Source organism: Zophobas morio, unplaced genomic scaffold (genome assembly GCF_036711695.1).
Source record: "Zophobas morio isolate AGI-343-1 ecotype UQ-CSIRO unplaced genomic scaffold, CSIRO_AGI_Zmor_V1 ptg000010l, whole genome shotgun sequence".
Lineage (NCBI taxonomy): Eukaryota > Metazoa > Arthropoda > Insecta > Coleoptera > Tenebrionidae > Zophobas > Zophobas morio.
The window spans coordinates 2,949,525-2,972,842 of record NW_026972115.1 but is presented as its reverse complement, the minus strand read 5'-3'; the positions used below and the strand labels follow the sequence as shown (position 1 = coordinate 2,972,842).

Genomic DNA, 23,318 nt, shown 5'->3' with positions numbered 1-23,318 from the left:
CCGACTTTCCACCCTAAAAACTTAGCCGTTTGGGCCTGAGAAATTGATAAAACGAACAATATAATTTTTATGTAGATGATATAAAAAAAAAAAATTAAAAAAATTAGAAAACTCTGTAAGTCAATTCTGAGCTTAGATTCGTATTCAGGAGGTTTAAATTAGTAAAGAAAACAATTTTCAAAGCACCGAAAGCCTAATTACCTGAAATAATCTTAAATAATTGAAATTTGAAATTTTCTCAATGTAAGTATGGCGAAATATAAAGAGAAAAAATGAGACTCTTCCAATATACCTGATATGAAGTATTTAGACTAATTTTGCGATACGGAATTCATGTTTGCGGTCAATTGTCGAATATTAACTCGTTTTTAATGGAAATTATTTTTAAATCTACCAGTCAAACATATTTTTCGAGTTTACAGCCTCATCATTTCAAAACTGTTCTAGATTTTGACTTGCCGATTATACCATTCGATTCCTTGTAGTGTTTTTAGTTGAACTAGCCGACTTTCCACCCTAAAAACTTAGCGGCTTGGGCCTGAGAAATTGATAAAACGAACAATATAATTTTTCTAAGATGATATAAAAAAAAAATTAAAAAAATTAGAAAACTCTGTAAGTCAATTCTGAGCTTAGATTCGTATTCAGGAGGTTTAAATTAGTAAAGAAAACAATTTTCAAAGCACCGAAAGCCTAATTAACTGAAATAATCTTAAATAATTGAAATTTGAAATTTTGTGAATGTATAGTATGGCGAAATATAAAGAGAAAAAATGAGACACTACCAATATACCTGATATGAAGTATTTAGACTAATTTTGCGATACAGAATTCATTTTTGCGGTCAATTGTCGAATATTAACTCATTTTTAACGGAAATTATTTTTAAATCTACAACTCAAACATATTTTTCGAGTTTACAGCCTCACCATTTCAAAACAGTTCAAAATTTCGACTTGCCGTTTGTACCATTCTATTCCCTGTGATTTTCTAGTGGAACTGGGTGATTTTCCGCTTTAGAAACTTGGTCGCTCGAGCCTGAGAAATTGATAAACCGAACAATGTCATTTTTTATAGGTAGCATTAAAAAAAAATCACAAAGCTCCATAACTCAATTCTGAGCTCAGATTCGTATTCAGGATGTTAAAATTAGTAAAGAAATTAATTTTCAAGAACCTGAAAGCGAAATTAACCGAAATAATTTTAAATCATTGAAATTTGAAATTTTCACAATATATGGTATGACGAAATATAAGTCGAAAAAATGAAACTCTTCCAACATAGCTGACATGATGTATTTAGATTAATTTTGCGGTACAGAATTCTTTTCTGCGGTCGATTGTTGAATATCAATTCATTTTCAATGGAAATAATGTTCCAATCCACATCTCAAAACATATTTTTCATGTTTCCACGGCCACTATTTAAAAACTTTTCAAGATCTTAACTTTCGGCTTAAACCATTCGATTCCTTGCAGATTTCTAGTGAAACTAGATGATTTTCTGCCCTAAAAACGTAGCCGTTTGGGCCTGAGAGATTGATGAAACGAACAATGTAATTTTTTTAATAGGTGACAATAGAAAAAATAAACAAAAAAATCAGAGAGCTCCGCAGTTTAATTCTGAGCTCAGATTCGTATTCATAAGGTTAGAGTTATAAAGAGATCAATTTTCAAGGAGCCGAAAGCCTAATGAACTGAAATAATTTTAAATAATTGAAATTTGAAATTTTCTCAATGTGTAGTATGGCGAAATATAAGTCGAAAAAATGAAACTCTTCCAACATAGCTGACATGATGTATTTAGATTAATTTTGCGGTACAGAATTCTTTTCTGCGGTCGATTGTTGAATATCAATTCATTTTCAATCGAAATTATGTTCCAATCCACATCTCAAAACATATTTTTCATGTTTCCAGGGTCACTATTTAAAAACTGTTCAAAATCTTAACTTTCGGCTTAAACCATTCGATTCCTTGCAGATTTATAGTGAAACTAGGTGATTTTCCGCTTTAGAAACTTGTTCACTCGAGCCTGAGAAATTGATAAACCGAACAATGTCATTTTTTTATAGGTAACATTAAAAAAAAATCACAAATCTCCATAACTCAATTCTGAGCTCAGATTCGTATTCAGGATGTTAAAATTAGTAAAGAAATTAATTTCCAAGAACCTGAAAGCGAAATTAACCGAAATAATTTTAAATCATTGAAATTTGAAATTTTCACAATATATGGTATGACGAAATATAAGTCGAAAAAATGAAACTCTTCCAACATAGCTGACATGACGTATTTAGATTAATTTTGCAGTACAGAATTCTTTTCTGCGGTCAATTGTTGAATATCAATTCATTTTCAATCGAAATTATGTTCCAATCCACATCTCAAAACATATTTTTTATGTTTCCAGGGCCACTATTTAAAAACTGTTCAAGATCTTAAGTTTCGGCTTAAACCATTCGATTCCTTGCAGATTTCTAGTGGAACTAGATGATTTTCTGCCCTAGAAACGTAGCCGTTTGGGCCTGAGAGGCTGATGAAACGAACAATGTAATTTTTTTATAGGTGACATTAAAAAAAAATAAAAAAAAACAGAGAGCTCCGTAGGTTAATTCTGAGCTCAGATTCATATTCAGAAGGTTAGAGTTAGTAAAGGGATCAATTTTCAAGGAGTCGAAATCCTAATTAAGTGAAAGAATCTTAAATAATTGAAATTTGAAATTTTCTCAATGTATAGTATGGCGAAATATAAGTCGCAAAAATGAAACTCTTTCAACATAGCTGACATGACGTATTTAGATTAATTTTGCGGTACAGAATTCTTTTCTGCGGTCAATTGTTGAATATCAATTCATTTTCAATCGAAATTATGTTCCAATCCACATCTCAAAACATATTTTTCATGTTTCCAGGGTCACTGTTTAAAAACTGTTCAAGATCTCAACTTGGGGCCTAGACCATTCGATTTCTTGCAGTTTTCTAGTGGAACTAGGTGATTTTCCGCCCTAGAAACGTAGACGTTTGGGCCTGAGAGATTGATGAATCGAACAATGTAATTTTTTATTGGTGACAATAAAAAAAATAAAAAAAAATCAGAAAGCTCCGTAGTTTAATTCTGAGCTCAGATTCGTATTCATAAGGTTAGAGTTAGTAAAGAGATCAATTTTCAAGGAGCCGAAAGCCTAATGAACTGAAATAATTTTAAATAATTGAAATTTGAAATTTTCTCAAGGTATAGCATGGCGAAATATAAGTCGAAAAAATGAAACTCTTCCAACAGAGCTGACATGATGTATTTCGATTAATTTTACGGTACAGAGTTCTTTTCTGCGGTCGATTGTTGAATATCAATTCATTTTCAATCGAAATTATGTTCCAATCCACATGTCAAAACATATTTTTCATGTTTCCAGGGTCACTATTTAAAAACTGTTCAAGATCTCAACTTTCGGCTTAGACCATTCGATTTCTTGCAGTTTTCTAGTGGAACTAGGTGATTTTCTGCCCTAGAAACGTAGCCGTTTGGGCCCGAGAAATTGATGAAACGAACAATGTAATTTTTTTAATAGGTGACAATAGAAAAATAAAAAAAAAATCAGAGAGCTCCGCACTTTAATTCTGAGCTCAGATTCGTATTCATAAGGTTAGAGTTAGTAAAGAGATCAATTTTCAAGGAGCCGAAAGCCTAATGAACTGAAATAATTTTAAATAATTGAAATTTGAAATTTTCTCAATGTATAGTATGGCGAAATATAAGTCGAAAAAATGAAACTCTTCGAACATAGCTGACATGATGTATTTAGATTAATTTTGCTGTACAGAATTCTTTTCTGCGGTCGATTGTTGAATATCAATTCATTTTCAATCGAAATTATGTTCCAATCCACATCTCAAAACATATTTTTCATGTTTCCAGGGTCACTATTTGAAAACTGTTCAAGATCTCAACTTTCGGCTTAGACCATTCGATTCCTTGCAGTTTTCTAGTGGAACTAGGTGATTTTCTGCCCTAGAAACGTAGCCGTTTGGGCCTGAGAGATTGATGAAACGAACAATGTAATTTTTTTAATAGGTGACAATAGAAAAAATAAAAAAAAATCAGAAACGTAGCCGTTTGGGCCTGAGAGATTGATGAAACGAACAATGTAATTTTTTTAATAAGTGACAATAGAAAAAATAAAAAAATAATCAGAGAGCTACGTAGAATTAAACTAATCAGATTCGTATTCAGAAAGTTAGAGTTAGTAAAGAGATCAATTTTCAAGGAGTCAAAAGCCTAATTAACTGAAATAATTTTAAATAATTGAAATTTGAAACTTTCTCAATGTATAGTATGGCGAAATATAAAGAGAAAAAATGAGACTCTTCCAATATACCTGATATGAAGTATTTAGACTAATTTTGCGATACAGAATTCATTTTTGCGGTCAATTGTTGAATATTAATTCGTTTTTCATGGAAATTATTTTTAAATCTACAACATGACATTAAAAAAATAATAATAAAAAAATCAGAGAGCTCCGTAGGTTAATTCTGAGCTTTGATTCGCATTCAGGAGGTTAGAGTTAGTAAAGAGATCAATTTTCAAGGAGCCGAAAACCTAATTAACTGAAATAATCTTAAATAATTGAAATTTGAAATTTTCTCGATGTATAGTATGGCGAAATATAAAGATAAAAAATGAAACTCTTCGAATATAGCTGATATCAAGTGTTTAGACTAATTTTGTGGCACAGAATTCATTTTTGGTGTCAATTGTTAAATATGAATTCTTTTTCAATTGAAATTATATTTCAATGTACATCTAAAAACTTATTTTTCAAGTTTACAACTTCACCATTTCAAAACTGTTGAAGATATCGACTTGACATTAGTACCACTCGATTCCTTGCAACTTCTGTGTCGGAACTGGTAATTTGTTAACCGAGAAAGGTAGCCATTCGGATCTTAGACGCCGATAAAACGGACAATGTAATTTTTCTACAAGTAGCATCATAATAAAAATATAAAAAATTCAGGAAGCTCGGTACCGCAATTTTGATTCGTATTCATAAAGCTCGAATTAGTGAAGAGACTAATTTTCAGAAAGCTGAAACCTTTCTGCCGTCAGTTATTTAATATTAATTCGATTTCAATCGAAATCGTAACGAATAATCTCTTTCAGACTTTATTTTAAGCCCAGGCTGTGATTATTTAAATTTAGAATTTTGGGATTATTTTTAGGTCAGAGTTCAAATCAGCTGTATTTCTCTCTACCAGCCCCATTGGGACACGTTCTAACACAAGTTGTTATAATTGCTCTTAATGTTAATTATGTGGGTGTTTGTGCACACCAGGTGCGAAAATGTTCGCCCACAGGGGCGCTTTCCGCGAACCACTCACCATTCGCACTCCGATTTTTTATGAGTAATAAAGGTGAGCGCTTTTATTTTCATTCCACACGTGGAAATGGGGCGGAAATCCACTCCAATTTGTAAATAAAAGCGTGACATTTCTCCGTCGAAATCGCCGCCTCGGCCCAAATCGTAATGGGCCGTACTCGCGTAGGTGGCGCTCCTCCATGATTAATCGGCCACTTGTGAGTTTTCGGTACCCCACGCAGCTAACAATTTCCCTTTTCAGACGACGAGTTCGGCGAAAGGACCGTCTCGGTGCTGCTCGACGGCGAAGAGTCCGAGATGATCTTCATAGACCACCCCTCGTCCGAGATGTCGGTAAGTTGCGCAAATTACCCCGGAACTCAAAACCCTTGCAATCGGATTTCGCCGGAAAGTCGGCGTCCACGCGGCGATAAGTGGCGCGATGGATATAAAAAAGTTAAATACGGCCCACACAAAGGAGCGTAAAATGTATCGCAGACCTTTTGTGGTCCCTCGGGAAGTGGCTGGGGAAAATTTTGCAGCAAATTGAAGTTATGTCGAACAAAACCCTCTTAAGAAGTTCGGCTTGAAGGGTTGGCCTGACACGTGTCAATATAACGCGCAACAGTTGCGGCCAAAAGTGTTAAATTTTAAATTAAATCCCACCGACTGCGCCAAGTCGCGGGAAAAACCAATCAATCAAACGGGCTCGGAAGGTCAGCGTCGAGGGTCTTCTTGATGATGATGACGCTACGCAACCTCTGGAAACGTATTTTGGGTTGCGTCTTCGGTTAGGGGCATTATTACTGAGTCTTGTCCCTGCAACCCACAACCCGGTCGCCCTCGATAATCAACGACATAACCACCCTGCAGGGTGTTCGATAATGGTTTCTGCAGGCTAACCACAGGCGGCCTTCAATTATGAATGTGCAAGCAATAACCCGAGTCAAGACTACAATTAATCTCATTCCGGTGGGTCGAATGGAAACTGCACGTGATGGGGATCTACCAGAAGCAAAAAGATGTCGAATTTCTCTTGCCGTTGCGAAATAATAAAGCCTTCGATATTGTCTGTGACAGGAGATTGAAACGTGTCGAATCGAGGCGCTTTCACATAAAAAATGAAAAAGCAATGTATTGGGAGAGGAGCGAAAAGCGGTGTTGGTTGCATAATCGATATAGGCGTAGACGGATTCGGGATAATTTCAGGGTGATGAGAACAATTTACGCGAGCGGGAGGGGAACGACGTACATATAAATTAGAGTTCTTTATCTGTGGTCTAACAATAATTCGCAGTTAACTTTATTTTATTTTATTAATTTTTAAAAATAAGTAGCATGGTTAAAATGGTACATTTTTGCAAGGAAATATAGATTTTGCAATTATGGGGCGGAGCCTAATTGCTAAATAGATATCTCCTTACACAAATTTCCCATTTTAAACATGTTTTAAGTTTCATGTTGTGGAAATAAGTCTACACATATTAAAACAAAAAAGCAAAATGTAAGCCCGCCCACCCGCCCTATCTCGATTCTGATGATTTTTTTTATTCGCTGTGACCCGAGGGGGCAGATCTTAACTGCAAAATACTTATTTTTTAGAAAAAGTTAAAAACATATTTTTGAGTACTGTGCTGTTTAAAGAATACTATATATATTAAGAAAAAAATTAATTTCTTGTAGAGAGAGAAATGATAAGAATTTTGCATTTAAATTCCGCTTCTTAGGCTCTTCTTATATTTTTCCTTTTTTCGTAATATACGTAGTTTCTTTCCTTTCAGAACAAGAAACTTAAAACATGTTTAAAATGTAAACAAATATCGATCTTGCAATTAAGCCCCGCCTCACGATCTGCTAACGAATGAAAAATGCATCACAATTGACAATTGAGATCGGGGCGGGTATGGATGTGGCCTAATCTTCGGATTTATTTTTTTCTTGATATACATAGTATTCTTTGAACAACACGATACTCAAAAACAAGTTTTTAATTTCTCGTAGAGAAATAAGGATTTTGCAGTTAAGCTCCAACTTTTTGGCTCACGACGAATAAAAAAAATCATCACAATTGAGATAGGGCGGGTGGGCGGTTTGGGGACAATGTGAAGAGATCTAAAGTAACGAATGAGAATCTGGGGGAATCTGAGAGAATCTAAGAGATGCTGAGAGAATTTGAGATAATTTGATAAAATCTAACAGAAACTCAGAGAATCTGAAAGATTCTAAGAGAATCTGAGAGAATAATAATAATCCATTAAAAATCTGAAAGAATCAGCGGGAACTTGAGATAATCTAAGAAAAACTAAGAAAATCTGGGAGAATCTAAGAGAATCTGAGAGAAACTGGAAAAATTTCACAGAAACTGCGAGAATCTGGCAGAAATTCAGATGATCTGAAATAATATGAAAAACCTGAATGCGAATCTGAAAAATTATAAACGAATCTGAGGGAATCTGAGAGAATCTAAGAGTTTACTGGAGAATTTGAGATAATTTGAAAGAAACCGACAAAAATTGAGAGAATCTGAAAAATTATGGAAGAACCCGAGAGAATCTGAAAAAGTTTTTCTAACTCTGAAATAATTTGGAAGAATTTGAGATAATCTAAGAAAAACTAAGAGAATCTGAGAGAATCTGAGAGAATTTGAGAGAATTTAAGAGAATCTCAGGGAAACTCGGATAATCTGACACAATCTGAAAGAATCTGAGAGAATCTGTCAGAAACTCAGAGAATTTCACAAAAATTGAGACAATCTCAAATAATATGAAAAACCTATGAAAATCTAACAAACTCTAAAAGTATCTGGGGGAATCTGACAGAATCTAAGAGATTTCTAAACAATTTCAGATAATTTGAAAGAATCTGACAGAAACTGAGAGAATCCGAAAAATTATGCAAGAACCCGAGAGAATTTGAAAGAGTTTTTCTAACTCTGAAATAATTTGGAAGAATTTGAGATAATCTAAGAAAAACTAAGAGAATCTGAGAGAATCTGAAAGAATCTATTATAGTCTTTAAAAACCTGTAAGAATCTGAGAGAAACTGTAAGAATCTCAGAGAAACTGCAATAATCCGACAGATTTGAAAGAATCTCAGAGAATCTGACAGAAACTCAGAGAATTTCACAAAAATTGAGATAATCTCATATAATATGAAAAACCTATGAAAATCTGACAAATTCTAAAGGAATCTGGGGGAATCTGGAAGAACCCAAGAGTATCTGAGAACATCTACTACAGAATCTTTAAAAATCTCAGAGAATCTAAGAGAATCTAAGGGAATCTAAGCGTAATCTCTTAGATTTACTAGAGAATTTGAGATAATTTGAAAGAATCTGACAGAAACTGAGAGAATCCGAAAAATTATGGAAGAACCCGAGACAATTTGAAAGAGTTTTTCTAAATCTGAAATAATTTGGAAGAATTTGGGATAATCTAAGAAAAACTAAGAGAATCTGAGAGAATCTGGGAGAATCTATTATAGAGTCTTTAAAAATCTGAAAGAGTCTGAGATAAACTGAGAGAATTTGACAAAATTTAAGAGAATCTGAGAGAAACTGAAAGAATCTCAGAGAAACTGGGATAATCTGACAGAATCTGAAAGAATCTGAGAGAATCTGATAGAAACTCAGAGAATTTCACAAAAATTAAGATAATCTCAAATAATATGAAAAACCTATGAAAATCTGACAAATTCTAAGAGAATCTCGAGGAATCTGAGAGAATCTAAGAGTTTCTAGACAATTTGAGATAATTTGAAAGAATCTGACAGAAACTGAGTAAAATCTGAAAAATTGTGAAAGAACCTGAGAGGATCTCAAAGAGTTTTTACGAATTTGAAAGAATCTGAGAGATTTTGAGATAATATAAAAAAATCTGAGAGAACCTAAGAGAATCTGAGAAAATCTACTAGAGAGTATTTGAAAATCTGAGAGAATCTAAGCGTAGTCTCTTAGATTTACTAGAGAATTTGAGATAATTTGAAAGAATCTGAAAGAATCTGAGAGAATCTGACAGAAACTCAGAGAATATCACAAACATTGAGATAATTTCAAATAATATAAAAAAACCATGAAAACCTGACAAATTCTAAAAGAATCTGGGGGAATCGGAGAGAATCTGAGAGAACCCAAGAGAATCTGAGAAAATCTACTACAGAGTCTTTAAAAATCTGAGAGAATCTAAGAGAATCTGAGGGAATTTAAGCGTAATCTCTTAGATTTACTAGAGAATTTGAGATAATTTGAAAGAATCTGACAGAAACTGAGAGAATCTGAAAAATTATTTCCCGAGAGAATCTGAAAGAGTTTTTCTAACTCTGAAATAATTTGGAGGAATTTGAGATAATCTAAGAAAAACTAAGAGAATCTGAGAGAATTTGAGAGAATTTGAGAGAATTTAAGAGAATCTGAGAGAAACTGAAAGAATCTCAGAGAAACCAGGATAATCTGACAGAATCTGAAAGAATCTGGGAGAATCTGACAGAAACTCAGAGAATTTCACAAAAATTGAGATAATCTCAAATAATATGAAAAACCTATGAAAATCTGACAAATTCTAAAAGAATCAGGGGGAATCTGAGAGAATCTAAGAGATTTCTAGACAATTTGAGATATTTTGAAAGAATCTGACAGAAACTGAGAAAATCTGAAAAATTCTGAAAGAACTTGAAAGAATCTGAAAGAGTTTTTACGAATATGAAAAAATCTAAGAAAATTTGAGATAATGTAAGAAAATCTAAGAGAATCTGCAAAATTGTGGAAGAACCCGAGAGAATCTGAAACAATTTTTCTTACTCTGAAATAATTTGGAAGAATTTGAGATAATCTAAGAAAAACTAAGAGAATCTGAGAGAATCTGAGAGAATTTGAGAGAATTTAAGAGAATCTCAGGGAAACTCGGATAATCTGACACAATCTGAAAGAATCTGAGAGAATCTGTCAGAAACTCAGAGAATTTCACAAAAATTGAGACAATCTCAAATAATATGAAAAACCTATGAAAATCTGGCAAATTCTAAGAGAATTTGGGGGAATCTGAGAGAATCTAAGAGATTCTAGACAATTTGAGATATTTTGAAAGAATCTGACAGAAACTGAGTAAATCTGAAAAATTGTGAAAGAATTTGAGAGGATCTGAAAGAGTTTTTACGAATTTGAAAGAATCTGAGACAATTTGAGATAATATAAGAAAATTTAAGAGAATCTGAGAGAATTTGAGGGAATCTAAACGTATTCTGTTAGATTTACTAGAGAATTTGAGATAATTTGAAAGAATCTGTCAGAAACTGAGAGAATCTGAAAAATTATGGAAGAATCCAAGAGAATCTGAAAGAGTTTTTCTAAATCTGAAATAATTTGGAAGAATTTGGAATAATCTAAGAAAAACTAAGATAATCTGAGAAAATCTGAGAGAATCTCTATTATAGAGTCTTTAAAAACCTGGAAGAATCTGAGAGAAACTGAGAGAATTTGAGAGTAACTGAAAGAATCTCAGAGAAACTGGGATAATCTGGCAGAATTTGAAAGAATCTGGGAAAATCTGACAGAAACTCAAAGGTTTTCACAAGAATTGAGATAATCTCAAATAATATGAAAAACCTACGAAAATCTGACAAATCTAAAAGAATCTGGTGGAATCTGAGAAAATCTAAGAGATTTCTAAGCAATTAAAGATAATTTGAAAAAATCTGACAGAAGCTGAGAAAATCTGAAAAATTCTGAAAGAATCCGAGAGAATCTGAAAGAGTTTTTCTTAATCTGAAATAATTTGAAAGAATGTGGGATAATCTAAGAGAAACTAACAGAATCTGAGAGAATCTGAGAGAATCTACTCGTATTATAGAGTTTTTAAAAACCTGAAAGAATCTGAGAAAAACTGAGAGAATTTAAGAGAATCTGAGAGAATCTGACTCAACTCAGAGAATTTCACACAATTTGAGACAATCTCAAATAATATGAAAAACGTATCAAAATCTGACAAATTCTAAGAGAATCTGAGGGAATCTGAGAGAATCTAAGATATTTCTAGACAATTTGAGATAATTTGAACGTATCTGACAGAAACTGAGAAAATCTGAAAAATTCTGAAAGAATCTGAGAGAATCGGAGAGAATCTGAGAGAACCTAAGAGAATCTGAGAAAATTTACTACAGAGTCTTTGAAAATCCGAGAGAATCTAAGAGAATCTGAGGGCTCTTAGATTTACAAGAGAATTTGAGATAATTTGAAAGGAGCTGTCAGAAACTGAGAGAATCTGAACAATTATGGAAGAATCCCAGAGAATCTGAATCTAAAATAATTTGGAAGAATTTGTGATAATCTAAGAAAAAAATAAGAGAATCTGAGAGAATTTGAGAGAATCTGAACAATTCTGTAAGAACCTGAGAGGATCTGAAAGTGTTTTTACGAATTTGAAAGAATCTGAGAAAATTTGAGCCTTAATATAAGAAAATCTAAGAGAACCTGATCCGAATCGGATAGAATCTGACAGAACTTAAGAGAATTTAAGAAAATCAACTGCAGAGTCTTTAGAAATCTGATGGAATCTAAGCGTAATCTGCTAGATTTACTAGAGAATTTGACATAATTTGAAAGAATCTGTCAGAAACTGAAAGAGTTTTTCTAAATCTGAAATAATTTGGAAGAATTTGGGATAATCTAAGAAAAACTAAGAGAATCTGAGAGAATATGAGAGAATCTAGTATAGAGCATTTAAGAATCTAATGGAATCTGAGAGAATCTAAGTGATTACTAAAGAATTTGAGATAATTTGAGAAAATCTCACAGAAACTGAGAAAATCTGAAAAAATCTGAAAGAATCTTAAAGAACCTCCAAGAATCTTAGGAAATACTAAAGAATTTTAAAAATTCTAAAAAAACTTAAAGCATTTTAAAGGGCCTTAAAAATTCTTAAGGAATATGGAAGAGTCTGCCAAGGTCTGAAGGGACTTGAATGAATCTGGAAAAATCTGGTAGAATCTGGATAACTCTGTTAATATGTATATGAAACATACTGAAAGGATCTGAAATTATTGAAAATGAGTGGAAGGATGTGAAAAAACCTTAAAGAATTTAAAAAATCAATCTCAATTGAGATAGGGCGGGTGGGCGGCGCTTATATTTCGCCTTTTTTTCTTAATGTACGTAGTTGTCTTTTCAGAACAAGAAACTTAAAACATGTTTAGAATGGTAAATTCTTGTAGACAAATATGGATCTTGCAATTAAGCCTCGCCCCACGATCTGACAACGAATGAAGAATTCATCACAACTGAGAATTGAGATCGCAGCGGGTATGGGTGGGGCCTAATCTTTGTCTTTATTTTTTTCTTAAAATACGTACTATACTATTCTTTGAACAACACGATACTCCAAAACATGTTTTTAATTTCTCGTAGAGAAATAAGGATTTTGCAGTTAAGCTCCATCTTCTTGATTCACAACGAATAAAAAAAATCATCACAATTGAGATAGGGGGGCGGGCGGTGCTATATTTTATCTTTTTTTCTTAACATCTGCAGACTTATTTCGACAAGAAACTTAGAACATGGTAAATTTTTGTAGTAATCAACTTAAATCCTCCACTTTTCTTCTACAACCTTCTCGGGGGAGCCAAATTTTTTTTTCGAGCGTCCCAACTGTCTTTGAAAATCTGTTTTTTTTTTAATCTAAAACCTTCTCAGGGACCCCAAATGTTTTTTTTTTAAATGTGAACCCTTCTCGGGGGTCCCAACTGTCCTCTTTTAAAGAGGCGAAACCTTCTCGAGGGCCCCAAGTGTCTTTTTTCAAAAATATTAATTTTCTACGTAAGAAATGGTTAAGTGTAAGATAATAGCCCTAGCCACTGTGAGACCACAAACAGTTCTCTCCCTCTTCACTTCTTACCAATCGACGATAATTTCCTTTCATTTTGTCGCTTTTAACCCTTTCATTTTTCACTTCAGCCGGAAAACCCCCAGTCTGCTTTAATGCAGACACACCACTGAATAAAATATTTGTTTCAGTAGCTACATTAAACAACTGCGACACGCCGTCCTGCAACTAGATTAAGATAGGTGACACGAGATTACGCGAGACTCAATTTATCACGATTAAACGCGCTTACATAACTGAAACGGATTACGCAAAATAATTAATAATTCGCGGAATTAACTCCGTCGCCGTCGGACTGATTGCCGGAAAAACTGCTCTCGAAAACGGGAAATGTGTTTTCGAACACGTCGATTATCCCCACACTTTTCCGCGCCAGCGAAATAAATAAAAATCCGACCATCGATTTGTCATTATAAATCTTTCTTTTTCGATTTATACAAAAGAGGGATTCGGGCCGACCTTCAAAAAGTGCGAAACAAGACCCGGGAGACGTCTTGACGATGATTGATGCAGCTTTGATTGATTCGGCCCACGAAATGGCGCAGTCGGTGGGATTTTTTCCGACGAGCTGAGGCGAGCGCTGCAACCACGCGGGCTTTGTTTGCCGACCTAGAAATTGATTTCTTTCCCCTCGTATTTTCTGTTTTTCTTGCACATAATGGGCGCCGTCGGAGCCTGTACGGCCATTGTGTTAAGTTCTCAGTTAGGGGCGTTATTAAATATGTATATAATGGAACTCCAGCGAGCGTACGGAAACATTATGCTGTTTACCCATTAGAGAATCGATCCCATAAACAGTAACTCCAACTGCTATTAATAAACTTTATCTAGGTGCGTTATTAACAACAAAGGCGGTGTGTTCCAGGTGGAAAATTCTCTCAGCACTTACGAGCCGCACGCTTGCGTCGTCGTCTACTCGGTGGTGGCGAGGCCGAGCTTCCAGCACGCCGAAGAGACCCTCAACTACCTGTGGCGGGAGGGGTACACGCAGGAGAAGAGCGTCATCGTCGTGGGCAACAAGGCGGACCTGGCCAGGTCGAGGGTCATCACGGCGAATGGTTTGTCGCACTTGAGTTTGTCTGTCTGGGGATTAAGTTTTTATTTTGACAAAGACCGGCCAAACATGCAGCTGCAATTCATTTTAAAATTCACCTAAAAAAAAAACGTGCGCTTCGCGCACTGCGTGTTTGACCGGTCCTGCTGCTAAACCCTGAAATTTAGTTGTTGGATCCTTGCGATTGGTAAAGTGGACTAGTAATTGTGCGGTCTGGGGTGAGTTGGACTGTGTGATTTAGCAATAGATGCACCATGTTTCGAGTTTGAGCAACAAGACTGTCGCTGTCGATTACACATACAGCACACGCTTTCAGTGTTAGTTAGCGAGTTGTATTCAGGCGGTTCGATTATTTGCTATACAAACAACGATTTAATGGCCGTACGTGGAACGGTGGACCGAGTATCGGATGCCTATAAATCCTATAAATTTTCATTAAGGTCCATTATTTTCGTATTTTTAAGGGGAAAACTGGGAGAGCTTTTAGAGAGCGGACGGCAGGATCGATGCTCCTTTGAAGTAAAAAATAAACAAATAGGAAATCGCATTGTTTGGAGAAGACAATGGGGGTTTTTATTAGATTTGCCATAAGCGAGGGGTTTATTAAAAAGAGAACAGAGAAATTGGTGGGCTTTGCAGTGTTGGAAGTTATGTCAAGAACAAGGAGAGATTCGAGTTGGCTTCGCGTTATTATTTTATTTTTAACATGTATTCAATGCAAATAACGCACATATAAAATCTGACAACAACTGATGCGGTAGTTTCGGAGATTATCTGTTTAGCATAAATCGGCACATAGACAGACAGACAGACAGACGGACCGAAATAGGAGATCTATTTCACTTCTTAGATCAAGGTGAAATGTTGGGAGACCAATTTTCAAGAAGCTGAAAATCAAGTTAACTGAGATACCCTTTAAGAAAATAAAGGGCGGGTGGGCGGGGCTAGTACACTTAATGTTTATATAAACTTGATTCAAAGAAAATCAACTATTTTGACAATTCTGGAAACATCAGTCGGTTTTCGTTTAAACGACATCTATTGCTTACATTTTTTAAATTTTAGTTATCGTGTTCAAGACATTTAAAAAAAATGTTTCGTTAATTTTATTTGTTTTATTATAATTGCTGGTTTTCACTCTTATTGGGTTGTTTTAATTTTTTCATTGTAATGTATTATGTTAATGAATTTTTTTTAGACTAATTTTACGATTGAAAATTCATTTCAGTTTACGGCTCTCCATTTCAAAACTATAATTTTTACGGGAAAGAGTTAAGATCCACTTTGCATAATTTTTTTTTATTAATCGATGTTTTAATTTTCCCATTTTTTGACTTTCGACTTTTCGATTTTTCTATTTTTTAACGTTTCGATTTTTCGACTTTTCTTTTTGGTTTTTTTAATTTCTCATTTTTTGAATGTTTTCTGTTTTTCTTTCATTTTTTAATTTTTTCGAAATTTCAGTTTTGGGATTTTTTGGTTTATTTATTATTCAATTTTTCGATTTTACAAATTTCCAATTTTTCAATTTCATGATTTTCAATTTTCCGATGTTTCAATTTTACGTTTTTTCAATTTTCCGATGTTTCAATTTTACGTTTTTACAACTTTTCACCTCTTCAATTTCTCAATTTTTTTTAAGGTTTTGATTTTTTGACTTCACTTTTTTGACTTTTTGATTTCTCAATTTTTCATTTTTTTAATTTCTCATTTTTTAGATCTTTAAGTTTTGAGATTTTTCAGATTATTTATTATTCATTTCTTCATTTTTACAACTTATTAATTTTTCAATATTTCGATTTCTCAATTTTCAGGTGTTTCCGTTTTGCGTTTTTTCAATTTTTAGCTTCAATTATATGATTTTTAAATATTATGATTTTTCAATTTTTGACTTTTCTAAATTCTTAATTTTTGGATGTTTTGATTTTCCCATTTATTGACTTTTTACTATTTAGATTTTCCTGTTTTTCAATTCTTCAGTTTTAATTTTTCAATTTTTCGGTTTTTTCTAGAGTTTCGATTTTTCAACATTTTTTTGATTTTTCCATTTTTCAGTTTTCAAATTTTTTAGATTCCAGTTTTTGAACATTTCAGTTTTGAGATTTTTCGTTTTTTCCATTCTTCAGTTTTTCTTTCATTTTTCAATTTTTCGAAATTTTAGTTTTGGATTTTTCAGATTATTTATTATTTAATTCCTCGATTTTACAATTTCTCAAATTTTCAATTTCTCGATTTCTAAATTTTCCTATATTTCCGTTTTACGTTTTTTGTCTTCAATTTTACCATTTTTAAATATTTGGCTTTTTCATTTTTCAAATTTGACTTTTATAAACTCTCGATTTTTCGATTTTTAATTTATTCAATTATTCAATTTTTCAATTTTTAGGTTTTTGATTTTTCAGTTTTTCAATTCAAGGTTTTGATTTTTCGACTTCACTTTTTTGACTTTTTGATTTCTCAATTTTTCAGTTTTTCCATTCTTCAGTTTTTCTTTCATTTTTCAATTTTTCGATTTTACAATTTCTCAATTTTCCGATGTTTCAGTTTTACGTTTTTTCAATTTTTCTCTTCAATTTTACGATTTTCAAATATTTCGACTTTTCAATTTTTCAATTTTAACTTTTCTAAATTCTCAATTTTTCGATTTTTCAATAAATCGATGTTTCGATTTTCCCATTTCTTCACTTTGGACGGTTTCGATTTTTCAGTTCTTCAGTTTTTGAATTTTTCGATTTTTCAGGTTTTTGATTTTTCAATTTTTCGATTTTTTAAGGTTTCGATTTTCCACTTCACTTCTTTGATTTTTCGATTTCTCAATTTTACAATTCTTTAGATTCTCAATTTTTGGATATTTCAGTTTTGGGATTTTTCAATTAATCGATGTTTTGATTTTCTTTTTTTTGATTTTTCAATTTTTTGATTTTTTCTAGAATTTCGATTTTTCGACGAAGTACATTTCTTTATTTTTCTATTTCTCAATTTTTAAATTTTTTAGATTCCAGTTTTTGAACATTTCAGTTTTGGGATTCTTCAGTTTTTCTTTGATTTTTGAATTTTTCGAAATTTCAGTTTTGGGATTTTTCAGTTTATTTATTATTCAGTTTTTCGATTTAACAAATTTCTCAATTTCTCAATTTCACAATTTTCAGTTTTTCTATTCAATTATACCATTTTTAAATATTTGGTATTTTCAATTTTGCAAATTTGACTTTTATAAACTCCCAATTTTTCGATTTTTCAGTTTTTTAAGTTTTGATTGTTTAGTTTTTCAATTTTTTAAGGTTTCGATTTTTCGATTTCACTTTTTTGACTTTTTGATTTCTTAATTTTTCAATTTTTTAATTTTTCAGTTTTGAGATTTTACAGTTTTTCCATTCTTTGTTTTTTTTTTTCATTTTTCAATTTTTCGAAATCTCAGATTTGGGACTTTTCCGATTAATTATTTATTATCACTCAATGTTTCGTTTTTGCAATTTCTCAATTTTTCAATTTCTCGATTTCTCAGTTTTCCGATGTTGCCGTTTTACGTTTTTCCAATTTGTGTCTTCAATTTTACGATTTTCAATATACTTTGATTTTTCAATATAACAATTTTTAACTTTTCTAAATTATCAATTTTTCGATTTTTCAATAAATCGATGTTTTGATTTTCCCATTTCTTGACTTTGGACTATTTCGATTTTTCGGTTCTTCAGTTTTTAAATTTTTCGATTTTTTAGGTTTTTGATTTTTCAATTTTTCTACTTTTAAAGTTTCGATTTTTCGACTTCACTTTCTTGATTTTTCGATTTCTCAATTTTTTAGATTCTCAGTTTTTGGATATTTCAGTTTTGGGATTTTTCAGTTTGTTTATTATTCAATTTTTCGATTTTACAATTTCTCAATTTTTCAATTTTACCATTTTCGATTTTTCTCCTCTTCAATTTTACCATTTTTAAATATTTGGTTTTTTCAATTTTTCGTGTCTTCAATTATTCAATTTTTCAATTTTTTAGGCGTTTGATATTTCAGTTTTTCAATTTTTTAAGGTTTTGATTTTTCGACTTCACCTTTTTAGCTTTTTAGTTTCTCAATTTTTCAATTTTTTAATTTCTCAGTTTTCAGATATTTCAGTTTTGAGATTTTTTAGTTTTTCTATTCTTCAGTTTTCTTTCATTTTTCAATTTTTCGAAATTTCAGTTTTGGATTTTTCAGTTTTTCTTTCGTTTTTCAGCTTTTCAATATTTCACTTTCGGGATTTTTCAATATTTCGATTCTTTACTTCTGGATTTTTTGATGTGTTGATTTTTTTACTTTATCGTTTTCGATTTTTCGATTTTTAAAATTTCTGATTTTTCGATTTTTCGATTTTTCATTTCAGTTGTTCGATATTTCAGTTTTCTAAGTTTTCGAATTTTTCAACTGTTTGATTCTTCAAAAATTCGATTTTTTGACTTCCCGGTTTTAGATTTTATTTTTCGTTTTTTCAAATTTTCAATTTTTTAAATTTTCGATTTTTCAATGTTTTGATTTCGATTTTCCGATTTATCGATAGTTTGATTCGATTTTGATGAGTTTTTCAATTTATAAATTTTCGATGTTTTATTTTCTATTCTATTTCGGTTTCTTAGTTTTTTTTTGGACTTCAGGTCTTTCCTATTTCTCGATCTTTTGATCTTTAGATTTCTCAATATTTCAATTTCCAATTTTTCAAATTTTTACATTTTTTGATTTCTCGATTTATGGAGATTCGGATGTTTCGATGTTTTGATTGTTCAATTTCTCGATTTATCAAATTTTCTATTTTTAACTTTTCGATTTTCCGATTTTGGGCAAATGAGTTTCTCAATTTTTCGACTTTTCAACTTCTCGGTTTTTCGATTTTTTACTTTTCGGATTTTCGGCTTTTCGAATTTCCAGTTTTTCGATGGTTCGATTTTCAAATATCCAATTTTTCGATTTTTAATTTTAGATTTTTGAATTGTTCATTTTTTCAATTTTTTGATGTTTCGATTTCTTGACATCTTGATTTTCCATTTTTTAAATTTTTCATTTCAGTTCTTCGATATTTCAGTTTTTCAATGTTTCGAATTTATCAAATATTTGATTTCTCAATCTTTGGATTTTTCGACTTCTCAGTTTTAGATTTTATTTGTCGTTTTTTCAAATTTTCGATTTTTTTAATTTTTGATTTTTCAATGTTTTCATTTCCCAATTTAATGAGATTTGAATGTTTTGATATTTTGATTGTTTAATTTCTCGATTTTTATAAGTTTTTCAATTTATAATTTTTCGATGTTTTATTTTGGCCTATTTCAGTTTCTCAGTTTTTCCATTTTTCCGTTTTTTCATTTTTCCGCTATGAGATTTTTCGATTTTGGCCTATTCCGGTTTCTCAATTTTTCGACTTCAGGTCTTTCCGATTTCTCGATCTTTTGATCTTTGGATTTCTCAATATTTCAATTTTTAATTTTTCGAATTTTTACATTTTTTGATTTCTCGATTTATGGAGATTCGGATGTTTCGATGTTTTGATTGTTCAATTTCTCGATTTATCAAATTTTCTATTTTTAACTTTTCGATTTTCCGATTTTGGGCAAATGAGTTTCTCAATTTTTCGACTTTTCAACTTCTCGGTTTTTCGATTTTTTACTTTTCGGATTTTCGGCTTTTCGAATTTCCAGTTTTTCGATGGTTCGATTTTCAAATATCCAATTTTTCGATTTTTAATTTTAGATTTTTGAATTGTTCATTTTTTCAATTTTTTGATGTTTCGATTTCTTGACATCTTGATTTTCCATTTTTTAAATTTTTCATTTCAGTTCTTCGATATTTCAGTTTTTCAAGGTTTCGAATTTTTCAAATGTTTGATTTCTCAATCTTTCGATTTTCGACTGCCCGGTTTTAGATTTTTTTTTGGTTTTTTCAAATTTTCGATTTTTAAGTTTTCGATTTTTTAATTTTAATTTCCCGATTTATGAGTTTTTCCATTTATTTAGTTCAGAGTTTTCGATGTTTTATTTTGGCCTATTTCGGTTTCTCAGTTTTTCCATTTTTCCGATTTTTTTTTGTTCCGCTTTTAGATTTTTCGATTTTCCAATTTTTCAACTTTTAACTTTCCGTTTTTTCGATTTTGGTCTATTTCGGTTTCTCAATTTTTCGACTTCAGGACTCCAATTTTTCGATCTTTTGACCTTTCGATTTCTCAATATTTAAATTTTTCGAATTTTTAAATTTTTTGAATTCTCGATTTATGGAAATTGGGATGTTCGATGTTTTGATTGTTCAATTTTTCGATTTTGGCCTACTGGGTTTTTAAATTTTCGACTTTTCGACTTCTCGATTTCTCTATCTTTTGATTTTTCAATTTCTCAGCTTTTCGATTTTTACTTTTCGGATTTTCGGCTTTTCGAATTTCCAGTTTTCGATGTTTCGATTTTCAAGTATCCAATTTTTCGATTTTTTAAATTTAGGAGTCTTGATTTCTCGGTTTTTTATTTTTCGATTTTTAATTTTAGATTTTTGAATTTTTCATTTTTTTGATGATTTTTTGATGTTCCGATTTCTTGACATGTAGGTTTTCCATTTTTAAATTTTTTCGATTTTTAGATTTTTCGATTATTCATTTCAGTTCTTCGATACTTCAGTTTTTCAAGTTTTCGAATTTTTCAAATATTCGATTTCTCAATCTTTCGATTTTCGACTTCTCAGTTTTAGATTTTATTTGTCGCTTTTTCAAATTTTCGATTTTTTAAATTTTTTGATGTTTCAATGTTTCCGTTTCCCAATTTATCGAGATTTGAATGTTTCCATATTTTGATTGTTTAATTTCTCAATTTTTCGAATTTTCGTCTTCAGGTCTTTCCTATTTCTCGATCTTTTAATCTTTCGATTTCTCAATATTTCAATTTTTCGAATTTTTAAATTTTTTGATTTCTCGATTTATGGAGATTGGGATGTTTCGATGTTTTGATTGTTCAATTTCTCTTTTCGCTTTTCCGATTTTGGGCAACTGGGTTTCCCAATTTTTCTACTTTTCGACTTCTCGGTTTTTCGATTTTTTACGTTTCCGATTTTTGGCTTTTCTTTTTAAATTTAGGGGGTTTGATTTATCGATTTTTAAATTTTAGATTTTTTAATTTTTAATTTTTTCCTCAATGTCATATCATACATTGTATCGAAAATAACCACAAAAATTGTCACTAAAAACATTTAAAAATTCACACAAACTAGAACACAACGTTTCCAAAAAAATCTTAGTCGGAATTAGTGATTTTTTGACCGATAAATTAGATAACAATAAAGGGGACAATTTCATTCTTCGATAGATAGCATCATCATAAAAAATCTAAAAATCTATATAGATAGTTATACAGGTGCCAGAGATGAAACGATTATTTTTAGTGACATGGAGCTCGTGTATTTCAAATAATATTAAATGGAAACAAGGTGAAACGATGTGAATTTATTTTTGTTCAATATTTGTATCAAATATCGTCCGCTGTAATCTGTGAAACATACAAGCTGAATAAATACAGACAATGTGCCACACATTATACAAATGGAGCTAGAACGTTTCGTAACACTGAATAAATTGCCTGACAAATAAATGTTCTTGAAATTTTATCTCTGGCAGAGGATTTGTATGCAAGGAAGCAACTCAGAACGATATTTAGAATTATTGATTGAATGATGATTATTGAGATTGAATGAATGGAGTTAAAGTAAGAGCCCAATTGGTAGCCTTATTTCCCAGTAATTATACTCTCAATAAGTTACTATAGTGACGCTACTCAATCAAACGAAAATAATTCCAGAGGGTTGTGTGAAGTCTCCCTAAAATCAAAACTTTCCCAAACACAGAAAATATTTCCTCTTGTTATTCGAACCGTACATTCTGTATTCCAATAAGTCAACATTCCGCGCCAGAGAACGCCGTGTCATAAACAAAATTTTAATTAGCTCGCGTTTCTAACGAATTTCGTCAAATTAATAACATTCCTCGCGTCCGCTCACTCGAAACCTGCTAAAAAATTCATAAAAAAAGCGACATGTTTTCATTAAGTTACTCGTTTCCTGATTTCATTTCATAATCATAACCCTTAAGCGTTCGACTCGCTAATCTTAATTAACATGAACTGAAGGGTGACGACGGGGTCAAAGCGACACGGGTTAAGTTCCGCCAAAATCGAGTGAGATTTAATAAGCCCGGAACTTCAAAAGCGCAAAAAATGTAATTAGCTGCTGAACGCGACACAAAAACAAAAAATCGGGGAAGTAATTACTTTTATTACAGCGAAAAAACGGGTTGTTTATTCAAATTGTGCTGGTTCCAGAGGGCAAGGCGTTGGCGGTGGCCCGCGACTGCAAGTTCATCGAGACCTCCAGCGGCATCCAGCACAACGTGGACGAGCTCCTGGTGGGCATCCTCAAGCAGATCCGGCTGCGGGAGTCGCGCGAGAAGAAGAAGTCGGGATCGAAGAAGGAGAGTAATAAGCTGCACGGCTCCAAGACCAGTCTCAGCCTCAACATCGCCCGGGAGATCCTGCAGAAAATCTGTATGAACGACATTAGCAAGTCGAGGTCTTGCGAGAATTTACATGTTTTATAAATTGTTGTAGATTCTATTTTTCTACGCTAAGATTCTGATAGAGGTGTTGGAATTGTATAAACTGTAGTTTTCTACCTGTTTTAGCTACAGTTCATGTGATATTATGGGAGTAGACTACACTGGAGCTTCATGTTCTACTTTTTCGTAATGGCCTGTTTGTTTCGCTCTCGACGATTCTAAATTTAGTGGGTGTAGAGTAGTCGAACGTGGGTGATATAAGTCCCAAGTAGTTTTAAGGCCTAATTTGTGTATAATAGTAGTTTGGTTCTACGAAGACTGGTCTCTGCACTCGTTCGTGTCAATTTTGTTTGCTTCACTGCCTCTGCTTCTTTCTTTTGTATGGAGATATTTATCGTGGGTAGCTAGTAGTTGTTAGTCAATTACTGTGTGTCCATCGGGTGACTGGGCTCAGAAAGATTGGGACGAAATTCGATTAAGTGC

General features: G+C 32.2%; 1 protein-coding gene across 1 annotated transcript in view; it reads left to right on the top strand.

Moving 5' to 3' along the window:
• LOC135126140 (GTP-binding protein REM 1-like) overlaps window positions 1-22,949 on the top strand; it is a 150,937-nt gene extending 127,988 nt beyond the window's left edge. The window contains exons 4-6 of the mRNA XM_064051972.1: window positions 5,625-5,716; window positions 14,099-14,291; window positions 22,603-22,949. Coding sequence (XP_063908042.1) covers window positions 5,625-5,716; window positions 14,099-14,291; window positions 22,603-22,877 — 560 coding nt within the window. The 3' untranslated portion in view covers window positions 22,878-22,949. The remainder of the gene's footprint in view (window positions 1-5,624; window positions 5,717-14,098; window positions 14,292-22,602) is intronic.
• Window positions 22,950-23,318: the final 369 nt, after the last annotated feature.